At 42.6% G+C, this 14,948-nt stretch overlaps 1 protein-coding gene across 2 annotated transcripts in view; it reads left to right on the forward strand.

The window, feature by feature from the left end:
• Window positions 1-14,948, forward strand: part of LOC139259858 (juxtaposed with another zinc finger protein 1-like) — a 175,787-nt gene that overhangs the window by 144,033 nt on the left and 16,806 nt on the right. For both annotated transcript variants that reach the window (XM_070875751.1, XM_070875750.1), the window contains 2 exons: window positions 3,875-3,947; window positions 14,706-14,902. In XM_070875751.1, the coding sequence (XP_070731852.1) occupies window positions 3,875-3,947; window positions 14,706-14,902 (270 nt within the window). The remainder of the gene's footprint in view (window positions 1-3,874; window positions 3,948-14,705; window positions 14,903-14,948) is intronic.

A 14,948-nucleotide genomic window follows, 5' to 3' on the forward strand; every position in this document is an offset into this window, starting at 1 on the left:
GAATGTATTGGAGAAAGATGCACTCTTTTATTATAATGGGGCAAATGGCACATGTGCAGACAATAAGTGTGTGATCCCTGCATATGAAAACAGCAAGCGAATAGCTATTTTAAGGAACTATAACATAAATTTGAAGTCCAGTAATCGTTAAACATTAAGGGGCCAAAATTGATGGTCCTACTGGCGGCAAAACTCGACAGTTTCCACGGTTTTTTGGTGCTCTCCCCTCTGTGGGAAATTGGTGAGGCCCTCACGCCGGTGGTTAGGAAGGAGCACTGGGGAGCGTGCACCGGCGTGCAATACCGAAAGAAGTGCTCCTGCCCAAGATTCATCCGAGCGGTCCTCCGCTCCTGCAGGAGAAAAGACTGCCGTGTGGAAGCAGGTCTTAACTGGACGGTAGGTATGAAGACCTGCAAGAAAAGGTAAGTGAGATTTTTTTCTTCACTTCTTTTGCAGCGATTTTGTGTTAAAAGGGTCCTCTGAAGGTTTTGTGATTTTTTTTTTTGTGATTTTTTTTGGAACATTTTTTGTGCGTTTTCCCCCCCCTCCCTGGGCCCGCCTCCAGCCTCGGCATAACAATCTGCAGGATTGCATTTGCTGTCCAGAATCCCACCTACCACCCAGGAGAGCGCTAACAGGGAAATAAGTATTTTTCACCCGGGGGCAGCTGGCGGAAGTGATTCGCCCAGGATGCCACGGGCAAAAACGGGTTTGCGCTGCCCCCCGTAGTTTTAACCCCCGGCCCCTTATGCCCCATGGGAGAAATTGTCCCGCAGGACGAGATTGGCCGGTGCGATGCCACCGACAGGTGGCTGGCACGCCCCGACCGCCTTTAATGGGGAGGGTCAACCACCATCTTTGTTTTATTGTCGGCTGACTTTGTAGTCGACCCAACGATGCCGGTCGCTGGTTCGGCCGGACCACCAACATGCAGCCCAGCACCCCCTCTTGGGTGCCGGGCCACTGACCCAGCTGAAACCCTCCCTGGTGGCCCAGTGAGCACCACGGAGCTGGCTCCATGGTTCGCAGCATCCCTCCCCTTTAAGAGAAGGGGAGGGACGTTGCAACGGGTCAGCGTGACGCAGCACATCCTCACCGCGCTGACGTCATCAGTGCACGCTGACGCAGAGCGCCCGGATGATTTTTTTAAATTTTAAATGTGCAATTCTTGGCCTCTTGTATCTACCTACTGCCATCCCTTAATTCAAATTAAGTGCCCCAAACCGAGCGTGGGGCAATTTCGCCCCCTTTATCTCCAAAATTGTATACTGGAATATCCAAATTTCAAGTCTGCATGATTTCACCCTTTATGTTAAATCATTAATTGAAGAGAGATTTTTCCCCCCAGAAATGCCAACGCACATTTTGTCCTTCCACATTAACATTATATACAGTTTATCAATGGAAGGGCTGGAGGATCCAGGTATGCAGTCCAAGAAATCTTTGGACGTACAGAAGAACATAAGAAATAGGGGCAGGAGTAGGCCACCTGGCCCCTAGAGCCTGCTCCGCCATTTAATAAGATCATGGCTGATCTGATCATGGACTCAGCTGCACTTACCTGCCCGCTCCCCATAACCCTTTATTCCTTATCGCTCAAAAGTCGTCTCCACCTTAAATATATTCAATGACCCAGCCTCCAAAGGCTCTCTGGGGCAGAGAATTCCACAGATTTACAACAGAAATTCCTCCTCATCTCCGTTTTAAATGGACAGCCCCTTATTCTGAGACTATGGGTCAAAATTGGTGGACTTACCGTCTGTTGCCGCCCGAGTTTTCTGGACGGTCTCCCCTTCGAGCGAGTTTGGTGGAGGCCTCCCGCCGGCGGGGAGGGAAGACCGCTGGGGACCGCCCGCTGACGTTCGCTGGCGTGCAACGTGCGTAAGTGTCCTCCCGCCTGCCGAGCTGCCAGTTTGGTCCGGGCGGTCCTCCGCTCCACCAGGGGAAAAGGACCGTCGCATGGAGTCGGGTCTAACCTCAACGGTAAGTAAGAAGACCTGCAAAAAAAGGTTAGTACACTTTTCTTTTTTGCAGCGATTCAGGTGGATGGGGTCCCCTGAAAGTTTTCTAGTGTTTTTTTGGGGGGAAATTTTATATCTTATCTGTTTCCCCCCCTCCCTCCCTGGGCCCGACTCAATCTTCGGCGGTATTTTGCCGAGGATTACATTTGCCGCCGAGAATGGGAGCTTCTGCCCGCTGTCACCCGATTCAGGGTGTATGTCCCTTTTTTGCCGCCGGGCGGTCTTTCCCTTTACTTTTTCATGAAACTTCTGCCCAAAGTACCGTCAGAATCTCAGCGGTCCTTTGGGTGGCACTTGGGCAGAACTTAGCTTTCACCAAGTTTGGGGCCTATGTCCTCTAGTTTTAGTTTCCCCTATGAGTGGAAATATCCTCTCTGCATCCACCTTGTTGAGCCCCCTCATTATCTTATATGTTTCGATAAGATCACCTCTCATTCTTCTGAACTCCAATGAGTATAGGCTCAACCTATCTTCATAAGTCAATAATTCTGACTCATTTTGTAAACCCAAATTGTCAATCTACCATTCTTGTCCGGTGCAGGACAGAATTCTTCCCTTGTCACACTTCCCCTGATTCCCCCAACTCAGCCAAGATTCGAAAAGTTGAACATTTATGTTAACTGACTTGAATTTTCAACCAGTATCAGATCCAATATGTTAGATACCTGGTCACTTAATGTGTGAATTTTGGTTTGTTAATCTATTTCAGTAAGTAGTTAACTCATTCTTTACTTATTTTATTCATATCTTAGGTGTGTTAGTTAGATTACTCATTTCTGTGCAATCTTTTTGCATGCTTTTAATAATAATGCAGAGTTTAGAAAATCTTCCATGGTTACTTTAAAATCTGTCATTTTGGACAGCAACAAGTAAGTTGTTTGTAAACCTGAATAACTTGGGTAACATTCACTTAACTGCAGCAAACGCCTATAATTTTACTTAATGAAAGTGAATACCAATGAGTGTAGATGAAAGTGGTTTCAGATTTTCATTTTCTATTCATGAATCAGATATGAACATATCGGGGCTGATTTTTCATATTCACTATTCATCGGGTGGACAATAATGGGAGCAATCTTACCTCCAGCCTGATGAAGGCAGAAACTATTTTTTGGTCAGACCTCGTTAGATTAATGTCAGTGAGCTGCCAGGCAGACAGCTTACTGATATGGTGGGTGTGGGAGATCTGCCGGCTCATCCATGGAGCCAAATGGAATTGGTGCATTCAGAGAAGAAGTGAGGCAATCCTGGTTTGGGGGTAGGGTGTGGGGGGTGGCGGCGGCTAGGGGCACAGGGCGCGAAGATTTTATTGAGGCTGAGAGGACCATTTATACTCTTCCTGACTGTACAAAAATGTTTAGTAAAATGGGTTGAGTTTTTCTGAGCAGCCTGCAGTGGTGCCTTTAAGGACTGCTGGTTCAACTGTTCAGCGCTCTGTTCCACCGGCTGGAACATGCACTTCGTCCAAAGAGAGATCAAAGTTTCATCAGGGCCCTAAATATGGTGCCGGACCTTGATTCTGATATTTCAATGAGACTCCTGCCTGTTTTAGTGCGGAAGTGCTCGCCGCTTATTAGGAGACTCACTCTGTAAAATTACATCAGGTGGGCCTCGGTCGAGAAGACGGGTAAGGATTTTTAAAAAAATGACTCACTAGCCCTCTGTTTATGCTGAAAAATAAGGTGCAGTGAGGCAGACACCCCACCATAGAATTGACTATTGTGGGAAGGTACACTCCAGGTAACATAAATCTGATCTCTCGGTTCAAACCAACTATTTAATAGCTGCTTTTAAAATTATACAACAAGATTCTTTTTAATAAACTAGTTGTTTATGGTGCGTTCTTTCGACAGAAAACGATCCCAAGGCTTTGGAAAGGCAAGAACAACAGCAGCCATCATATATCGCACTAAGTTATATCAACAGGTATAAATTTTAGATTTTACCCTTAAACAGAATTTTGAATCTGTACAGAGCAGCACACCTTGCAGAAGGAAGAACCAATTCATAGAGTTGTATGTAATAACTTGGTTTGTTTATTTAATGTGCAAATAAAAATAATATGCAGTTTTATATTGCTGCAGTCCATTCATTTCGACTGTTTTGTTAAATAATATTCCAATGTTTTCAGCATAAAATTTATGCACCAAGACTTCCATCCTAATATAGGTTGAACCTCCCTTGTCCGGAACCCTCGGGATCTGGCCTGTTCTGGATAAGGGATTTTCCCGGACGAGGGGTGGTCACATTAAATTGATGGTATACGTACTGAGTAAGGGGATATCGGGGCTGGGAATGTGGCAGAGAGATCATGGGAGGAGAGGGGGGGAGGGGAGAGAGGAGGCGGTGGATTGCGGGGTGTCAGGCCAGCGATTGTGGGCGTCGGCAGCGAGGAAGGACTTCAATTTGTTCATGTCGGATGCAGCCGGGAATGGTTCTGGACGAGGGGTGGTTCCGGATAAGGGAGTTCTGGATAAGGGAGGTTCAACCTGTAGCTTATATATTTTATTTCCTAAACCTGACTTGCAGCATTTTTCTTTCCGTAGGCTTCAGCTACCTTTGCTTCGATGTTGAAGTGTACACTATCTCTGTAGTGGCAGTGTTATATATCTGACTTGGAGACAGTTGATATTTTCTTGATAAAAGGCTCATAACTGTTATTTTTGGCTTCTTATTTGAATTGACTGACTAAACTGCCGAAGAATATTATGCATTGAAATCAAATCAGAAGCTTAAAATAGAGCTAAAGGTGGTGTGACTGGATACTGCTTTTTGAGCATAAAATGCATACAGAGGAAAATTGTGAAGTGCATCCCAGTTGTTTGGGAGAAAGGATGACAAGGGGGCCATTTCCACACCAATTTATTCTTCGTAAACATGGTGGTACAACAGCAACAACATGTATTTTTATATCGCCTTTAACATAGTGAAACGTCCCAAGGTGCTTTACAGAAGTATTATGAGATAAAAAAATTTGACACCAAGCCGCATACTTAGATATTAGCACAGGTGACCAAAAGCTTGGTCAAAGAGGTAGGTTTTAAGGATCATCTTGAAGGAGGAAAGCGAGGCGGAGAGGTTTAGGCAGGGAGTTCCAGAGCTTGGGGTCTAGGCAACAGAAGGCACGGCCACCAATGGTTGAGGGATTATAATCAGGGATGCTTAAGAGGGCAGAATTAGAGGAGTGCAGACATTTCGGGGAGGTTGTGGGGCTGGAGGAGATAGGGAGGGGCGAGGCCATGGAGAGATTTGAAAATATGGGTGCGAATTTTGCAATCGAGCCATTGCTTAACCGGAAGTCAGTGTAGGTCAGCGAGCACAGGGATGATGGGTGAGTGGGACTTGGTGTGAGTTAGGACCCGGACAGCCGAATTTTGATTCACCTCTAGTTTACGTAGGTAGAATGTGGGAGGCCAGCCAGGAGTGCGTTGGAATAGTCAAATCTAGAGGTAACAAAGGCATGAATGAGGACTTCAGCAGCGGATGAGCTGAGGCAAGGGCGGAGACGGGTGATATTATGGAGGTGGAAATAGGCGGTCTTAGTTATGCTGTAGATATGTGGTCTAAAGCTCATTTCAGGGTCAAATATGACACCAAGGTTGTGAACAGTCTGGTTCAGCCTCAGACAGAAGTTGGGGAGAGGGATGGAATCAGTGGCGAGTGAACGGAGTTTGTGGCAGGGACCTAAAACGATGACTTGGGTCTTCCCAATATTCAATTGGTGAAAATTTCTGCTTATCCAGAACTGGATGTCGGACAAGCAATGAACAATGTTTATTTTTCACACTTAAGTAGGTTAGTGAGGGAATCCAGCTCTTCTGCCTGAAAGGAAAAACAGTTTGATAAGAACATAATTTGGAAGGGAATGTTGTTTCATGTGAGCAGTGCAGGATGTAACTTGATCTTTTGTTTCTTTTTCCTTGTTTTTCACAATTCTAATTGTTCCATGTGGTTTCAGTCATGCAGCCTTCTCCCAGGTCTCTGCGAAAGGCGTTCTTGAATTGGGAATTAAAAGGTGTGCAAGAACGAGTGGATATCTTCCCTCATCTAGTTCCTATTTAGAGATGCTTGACTCTGTCATTTATCCAGGATTGAGGCCTTACAATGTGAGGAATTGCAGAAATGAGCCCACTTTCTTGCCATAGCATAGAAACATAGAAAATAGGTGCAAGAGTAGGCCATTCGGCCCTTCGAGCCTGCACCACCATTCAATATGATCATTGCCGATCATGCAACTTCAGTACCCCATTCCTGCTTTCTCTCCATATCCCTTGATCCCTTTTAGCCGTTAGGGCCACATCTAATTCCTTTTTGAATATATCTAACGAACTGGCCTCAACAACTTTCTGTGGTAGAGAATTCCACAGGTTCACAATTCTCTGAGTGAAGAAGTTTCTCCTTATCTCGGTCCTAAATGGCATACCCCTTATCCTTAGACTGTGACCCCTGGTTCTGGACTTCCCCAACATCGGGAACATTCTTCCTGCATCTAACCTGTCCAATCCCATCAGAATTTTATATGTTTCTATGAGAGCCCCTCTCATCCTTCTAAACTCCAATGAATAAAGGCCCAGTTGATCCAGTCTCTCCTCATATGACAGTCCAGCCATCTCTGGAATCAGTCTGGTGAACCTTCACTGCACTCCCTCAATAGCAAGAATGTCCTTCCTCAGATTAGGAGACCAAAACCGAACACAATATTCCAGGTGAAGCCTCACTAAGGCCCCGTACAACTGTAGTAAGACCTCCCTGCTCCTATACTCCAATCCCCCAGCTATGAAGGCCAACATACCATTTGCCGCCTTCACCGCCTGCTGTGTACCTGCATGCCAACTTTCAATGTACCATGACACCCAGGTCTCGTTGCACCTCCCCTTTTCCTAATCTGTCACCATTCAGATAATATTCTGCCTTCCTGTTTTAGCCACTAAAGTGGATAACCTCACATTTATCTACATTATACTGCATCTGCCATGCATTTGCCCACTCACCTAACCTGTCCAAGTCACCCTGCAGCCGCTTGGCGTCCTCCTCACAGCTCACACTGCCACCCAGCTTAGTGTCATCTGCAAACTTGGAGATATTACATTCAATTCCTTCGTATAAATCATTAATGTATATCGTAAATAGCTGGGGTCCCAGCACTGAACCTTGTGGTGCCCCACTAGTCACTGCCTGGCATTCTGAAAAGGACCCGTTTATTCCTACTCTCTACTTCCTGTCGGCCAACCAGTTCTCTATCGACGTCAATACATTACCCCCAATACCATGTGCTTTAATTTTGCACACTAATCTCTTGTGTGGGACTTTGTCAAAAGCCTTTTGAAAGTTCAAATGTACCACATCCACTGGTTCTCCTTGTCCACTCTACTAGTTACATCCTCTTAAATTTCTTGAAGATTTGTCAAGTATGATTTCTCTTTCATAAATCCATGCTGACTTGGACCGATCCTGTCACTGCTTTCCAAATGCGCTGCTATTACATCTTTGATAATTGATTCCAAAATTTTCCCCACTACCGATGTCAGGCTATAACCGGTCTATAATTCCCTGTTTTCTCTCCCTCCTTTTTTAAAAAGTGGGGTTACATTCGCTACCTTCCAATCCAAAGGAACTGATCCAGAGTTGATAGACTATTTCTAGGGCCACTTCCTTAAGTACTCTGGGATGCAGACTATCAGGCCCTGGAGATTTATCGACCTTCAGTCCCATCAATTTCCCTAACACAATTTTCTGACTAATAAGGATTTCCTTCAGTTCCTCCTTCTCGCTAGACCCTCGGTCTCCTAGTATTTCCGGAAAGTTATTTGTGTCTTCCTTAGTGAAGACAGAATCAAAGTATTTGTTCAATTGGTCTGCCATTTCTTTGTTTCCCAATATAAATTCACCTGATTCTGACTGCAAGGGACCTACATTTGTCTTCACTAATTTTTTTCTCTTCACATATCTATAAAAGCTTTTGCAGTCAGTTTTTATGTTCCCGGCAAGCTTCCTCTCATACTCTATTTTCCCCCTCCTAATTAAACCCTTTGTCCTCCTCTGCTGAATTCTAAATTTCTCCCAGTCCTCAGGTTTGCTGCTTTTTCTGGCCAATTTATATGCCTCTTCCTTGGATTTAAAGTTGGCAATGAAAGTTGGCATGCAGGTACAGCAGGCGGTGAAGAAGGCAAATGGCATGTTGGCCTTCATAGCTAGGGGATTTGGTATAGGAGCAGGGAGGTCTTACTGCAACTGTACAGGGCCTTGGTGAGGCCTCACCTGGAATATTGTGTTCAGTTTTGGTCTCCTAATCTGAGGAAGGATGTTCATGCTATTGAGGGAGTGCAGCGAAAGTTCACCAAACTGATTCCAGGGACGGCTGGACTGACATATGAGGAGAGACTGGATCAACCTTTATACACTGGAATTTAGAAGGATGAGAGCGGATCTCATAGAAACGTATAAGATTCTGACGGGACGGGACAGGTTAGATGCGGGAAGAATGTTCCCGATGTTGGGGAAGTCCAGAACCAGGAGACACAATCTTAGGATAAGGGGTAGGCCATTTAGGACTGAGATGAGGAGAAACTTCTTCACTCAGAGAGTTGTTAACTTGTGGAATTCCCTGCCGTTGATGCCAGTTCATTGGATATATTCAAGAGGGAGTTAGATATGGCCCTTGCGGCTAAAGAGATCAAGGGGTATGGAGAGAAAGCGGGAAAGGAGTACTGAGGTGAATGATCAGCCATGATGATATTGAATGGTGGTGCAGACTCGAAGGGCCGAATGGCCTACTCCTGCACCTATTTTCTATGTTTCTATGTTAACACTATCCCTAATTTCCCTGTTAGCCACGGTTGAGCCACCTTCCCCATTTTATTTTTACCCCAGACAGGGATGTACAATTGTTGAAGTTCATCCATGTGATCTTTAAATGTCTGCCATTGCCTATCGACCATCAACCCTTTAAGTATCATTCGCCAGTCTATTCTAGCCAATTCACGTCTCATACCATCGAAGTTACCTTTTCTTAAGTTCAGGACCCTGTGTCTCTGTATCACTCTCCATCTTAATGAAGAATTCTACCATATTGTGGTCACTCTTCCCCCAAGAGGCCTCGCACAACAGGATTGCTAATTAATCCTCTCTCGTTACACAACATCCAATCTAGGATGGCCAGCCCTCTAGTTGGTTCCTCGACGTATTAACAGATTTTTATCAATCTCATATTTAAATTAACAATTGTCGTAGCATCAAGTGGAAGAGAGTTCCAAACTTCTACCACCCTTTACATGTAGAAGTGTTTCCTAACTTCACTCCTGAAAGGCCTGGCTCTAACGTTTAGCCTATGCCCCCTAGTCCTAGACTCTTCAACTAGCGGAAATAGTTTCTCTTTATCTGCCCTGTCAGTTCCCCTTAATATTTTGAAAACTTCGATCAAATCACCCCTTAACTTTCTAACTTCCAGGGAATACAACCTAGTTTGTGTAATCTCTCCTTGTAATTTAACCCTTGGAGTTCAGGTTTCATTCTGGTATATCCATGATGTGCTCCCTCCAAGGCTAATATATCCTTTCCAAGGTGCAGTGCCCAGAACGGTTCACAATACTCCAAGTGTGAGCTAACCAGGACTTTGTATAGCTGTAGCATAACTTCTACCCCCTTGTATTCTAGTCCTCTAGCTATAAAGGCCAGCATCCCATTAGCCTTTTCATAGAATCATAGAATGGTTACAGCACAGACGGAGGCCATTCGGCCTGTCAAACCTTTGCCTGCTCTCTGCAAGAGCACTTCAGTTAGTCCCACTCACCTGCCCTTTCCCTGTAACCATGCAATTTATTTTCCTTCAGGTACTTATCCAATTCCCTTTTTAAAGACACAATTGAATCTGCCTCCACCACCCTTTCAGGCCATGAATTCCAGATCCTAACCACCTGCTGCGTAAAAAAGTTTTTCCCATGTTGCCTTTGGTTCTTCTGCCAATCACCTTAAATCTGTGTCCTCTGGTTCTTGACCCATCTGCCAATGGGAACAGTTTCTACCTACTCTATCTAGACCCTTCATGATTTTGAACACCTCCATCAAATCTCTCAACCTTCTCTGTTCTAAGGAGAACAACCCCAACTTCTCCAGTCTATCCACATAACTGAAGTCCCTCATCCCTGGAACCATTCTTGTAAATATTTTCTGCACCCTCTCTAAGGCCTTCACATCCTTTCTAAAGTACAATGCCCAGAATTGGACACACTACTCCAGTTGAGGCCGAACCAGTGTTTTATAAAGGTTCATCCTCATTTCCTTGTTTTTGTACTCTATGCCTCTATTTATGAAGCCCAGGATCTTATATGGTTTTGTAACCGCTTTCTCAACCTGCCCTGCCACCTTCAATGATTTGTGTACATATATACCCACGGGTCTCTGTTCATGCACCCCTTTTAGAATGGTACCCTTTAGTTAATAATTATTTTTTTGATTATTTTCTGCATCTGTCCATGACATTTTAATGATTGATATACACGAAATCCCAAATCTCTTTGAACCTCCACTGTTTCTAGCCATTCACCATTTAGAAAGTACTCTTGTTTTATCCTTTTTAAGTGCAAAGTGGATGACCTCACATTTGCCTACATTGAAATCCATTTGCCACAGTTTTGCCCATTTACTTAATTTATTAACATCGCTTTGTAATTTTATGCTTCTATCTACACTGCTAACAATACCCACCTATCTTTGTATCGTTGTCAAACTTGGATATGTCGATTTCTATCCCATCATCTAAGTCGTTAATAAATATGGTGAATAGTTGAGACCCCAACACACATCCTTGAGGGATACCATTAGTCACATCATACCAATTAGAGTACTTGCCCATTATCCCTACTTGCTGTCTCCTGCTGCTTAACCAATTTCCTAAACAGGTCAATAATTTGCCTTCAGTTCCATCAGCTTCAACTTTAGCTAATAGTCTCTTATGAGGGACTTTATGAAATGCCTTCTGGAAGTCCTTATCAGTAACATCCATTCCCCTGTCCACTACTTTGGTCATCTCAGGTTCGTCAGGCATAACCTACCCTTTACAGATCCATGCTGGCTCTCTTTGATCAGCTGAAAATTTTAAAGGTGTTCAATCACTCTATCCTTAATTGTAGACTCTAATAATTTCCCAACAACAGATGTTCGGTTAACTGGTCTATAATTCCCTGGTTTCCTGCTCTCACTTTTCTTAAATAGTGGAGTGACATGCGCAGTTTTCCAATCTAAAGGAACAGTTACTGAATCAAAAGAACTTTGGGAGATTATAATTAGGGCATCTTATAAATTAGAATTTTTATAACTGTAAACAATAATCTCCAAGTGATCTGGAATTTAAATATTTTAGCATCTAATTCTGAAAATTTAACATTGCTTATTGCAGTTTTCGAGGAGAGTTGCACCCTTAAAAATAATGGTTGAACTGAATGCATCTCCCAGTCAGCATGAAGTATGGTTATGCCTTTTTTTAAAATCCATATCTGGAAATCGGTAGCTCAATAATTAGTAATGAGGACTGCAGATATGTATTGAACAACAAGTGTTGTATTTTTAAGCCAGCTAATAGAATGTTCAGGCTTTATCTTGTTTTGTAGGGTGAACTGCAAGCGGCACTAGATTAGAATTTGGCTGCACAAACGCATTTTAAATAGCTTGTTTTAATATAACAAGCATTTTTTAAACTGAAGTTTGAAATCGATATACTGTTCAAATCAGTTAGACTAATGTTATATTTGCAAAGTGTGAAACATTTGCAAAGGTAACATTTGAATTAATAAATGCATACTAATTTCATCAGATTAACAATTTCATTATATCAGCATTAATAGCACTGTAAGGAATTTGATTTTATTTCTCTAAACCAGTTGGTGTATAACATTCTTTTTTTGAAAGATCAGTGACTCATTTTAAAAATCTATGTGTGTGTTGTGGTAAGACTGTAAAGTCAAGACTCAGTAATTATCTTGCTCATTGTCTTTGCTCCACAGAAAAGCATTGTGCTTTATGTGCTCTTGTACTTCAAACTGCAGGAGCCTTTCTTTCATCAGCTTAAACTGCAAGTGAACAGTGGCAGCTTTCCAGGTGTACTTTGCAAATTGGGGTTTAAATGTGGAACACATCAAATTAAAATTCAATATTAATTATTTTGTCTTGCTGCAATTCTGAGTAGCTTAAAGCAGCAAGGGTAATCGTCTAATTCATTGTATGTGTCTTCAGTGAGCTTAATCATTGTCAGTTCTTTAATAAAAGGTTATTATAGAAACAAAGATCCCAATTTTACATATGGTAGGCATGGGAGAATTACAGAAACTGGTCTCTAAGGTAGACTTGAGCATTCTTGACAAATGACGCCCATGCTGTGATCAGATACTCAACAAGAAATCTCGTTATTAACTAGGCCTGTATAGATAATTAGCACTTGGGCTTCAAATTTTAAATCTGGCTTGAGATGTATAATTTATCAAAAGCTGTAGCTTGCTGTCAGAATCCTATAATAAGTGTACATTATTGATGAATTGAGATTAAACTAAGATCGAAGAGAAATTGGGCCATAGGTTGAAATTTGAAAGGTCTGATTTCAATGTATACAGTGCTAATTTGGTATTTTGGAAAATAGCTCTAGTCCCTAAATGATGAACAGCTGCAAAACAAAATAATCATTTTTTTTCAAATAAAGACCCCGTTATTTTGCTTTTTTCCACTCTCTTCCTCTATTCTGTGATTCTCATTAAGGTGCTTATGAAATCTAACTGATTTTCCGCATAGAACATTTTGCTTTGCAACTTTTTTAAAAGAAGGGTGAAGTAAAAAATGTTAACCATCCACCTGTTTGGATTTCAATGGCTTTTTTTGTTGCTTTTGGAAAAAGTTTGTCCCAGAATTAGGGTTGGGTGTTATTTTTCCAGTTGCAGCAAGAATAGGACACAGCTTTTGGCACCAAATGTTTCTCTCATTTTCCAACTGTTCACTCGGTATGTCAACCAAAGGAGTGGGTGGAGACAGGAAAAGGAGTTTCCACATCCCTGGCCTCTCAGTCAGCAAGGACATGATCGGCAGGCAATACACCTGGTGGGACCATTCGTACCAAGCCACCAAATGTCTCCATTAGATTGTGGCCTGGACTTTCCCTCCTCTATTTCCTGCCTCCACCCCCCACACACACACAAAGAAAAGTCAGTTCAGTTTGACTGTTTAAATGCAGCCCCCTTACAAAGAGGGCCACTGGATGCAGATCAAAGTTCTCCCCCCTCCCCGTCTCCTGGACTAGCTTACTTCTAGTGCAAATTGCAATCTTCTGGGTGAAGGTGGTGCCTGAGATGTGCCCATAGTGGTATGAGGACCTAACTAGGCCATGCAAATCAAAGGACCTCCCTTGACCCTGCCAACTTTATTACTACCAGGACTTGTGGCAAGAGCAGGCAGCCCCATCCCATGAATTTTTGGCAACACAATATTTTGGAAAGCTTTTGTGGTAGCCAACACGTCTCCCTTCAGCAGATTTTCTTCCTTCCACAGCATGGTACTCCACACTACCTTAAAGTTCCATCCTGTACCACCTTTTATTCTGTTTAAATATTGACCAGCTCATTATGAAGCCCCCTTTTTTCTAAGTATAATTTTACAAGATATTAGAAAAATAACCAATTGACCTACACTGTTGAATGAATAAAGTGCATGTTTGTCATTGTTCACAATAACCCATAGGGGTCTCTGGTACAACACTGAATGGCCTTTTATCCATTTATGATGTTTCTGTATTAAAATCCTATTTTTTTTAACCACTCTTAAGGATAAGGAATCTCAAAGGTTATAAATGGCAAATAACAGTTTTTCTTCTGTTTTGCATTTATAAACCTGGAGTAAAGGTTAGTCTTATTTACTGTAAGCTTATCTAAGGAAATGGTGATATTCCATATGTCCAGGGCCCCTGCAGTCCAAATATAGTGCATGACTGTGTACTGAGTTAGCTCTAGAGGCTTCTGAATTTTAATGATGTTAGAGATATTGTGTGTCCTTCAGCTTGTTAAACTGACATGGCCGCTCCATAAATCATAATACCTGTGTATCATAAAATCAATACAAAAATGCTAACTCAGCGTAAACCCTTAAGTATTTTTTTTTCTTTTGCAAGGATCTAACAGTTTAAACTTCAGATCAAAACAGACTAGTTGGTTGCATAAGATCAGAACGTATTTTAATTTGCATTGTCATAGAAGCACAAAAATTCCCAGTCCAGCATCAAGAAGAGATTAGAGTGGTTTACATTTTGGTGCTTACTTTTGTGGTCCAGTTATCTGCCCTGCAACTTTAGTTTAAACTTGTCTATTTTTGTCCAGAAGCAAAAAAAGAGGGAAGCTTAAACAGTCAATAAATGTTAATCCAGTCAGAACTCTTGCACACAGCTTATGGGTGTTTTGGAACTTGTTTTGTTTCATCTTCCCTTGAAAAGTGGTGATCCCCAGAGTCAGCGAGTAAAGCTCGAGGCCCCCCACAGACTTGTAATAAGATCTTTCAAGTTTAACCCCTATTTGTAGATGCAGTAAATGCCTTAATATTAAAAGTGACCAGCAACAAGTAGGATGTAGGTATTTTGGAATTTGTGATCTGATCTTCAGGATCAGTAACCATATAGCCATTTTTCATTTTCTTATTTACATTCCTGAACTTTTTCAGGTTTATGACTGATGCTGCCCGCCGTGAACGTGAGCAGATGAGAAAAAGACATCAGGCCAAGTTAACATCGGCCCTTTCCAGTCCTGTGGGAAGAGGGGGCACACCCGCATCACCTCATCCTGGCAATGGGAGCGCAGCTTTTCCAGGGACGCCGCCAGTTACACCATCCTCTTCTGCCTGCAGTGGAACACCAACTGGTAGGTACTTTTTAAAAAAAAAATTATATTTAATTCAGTTAGTTAA

Source organism: Pristiophorus japonicus, chromosome 3 (genome assembly GCF_044704955.1).
Source record: "Pristiophorus japonicus isolate sPriJap1 chromosome 3, sPriJap1.hap1, whole genome shotgun sequence".
Classification (NCBI taxonomy): Eukaryota; Metazoa; Chordata; class Chondrichthyes; family Pristiophoridae; genus Pristiophorus; species Pristiophorus japonicus.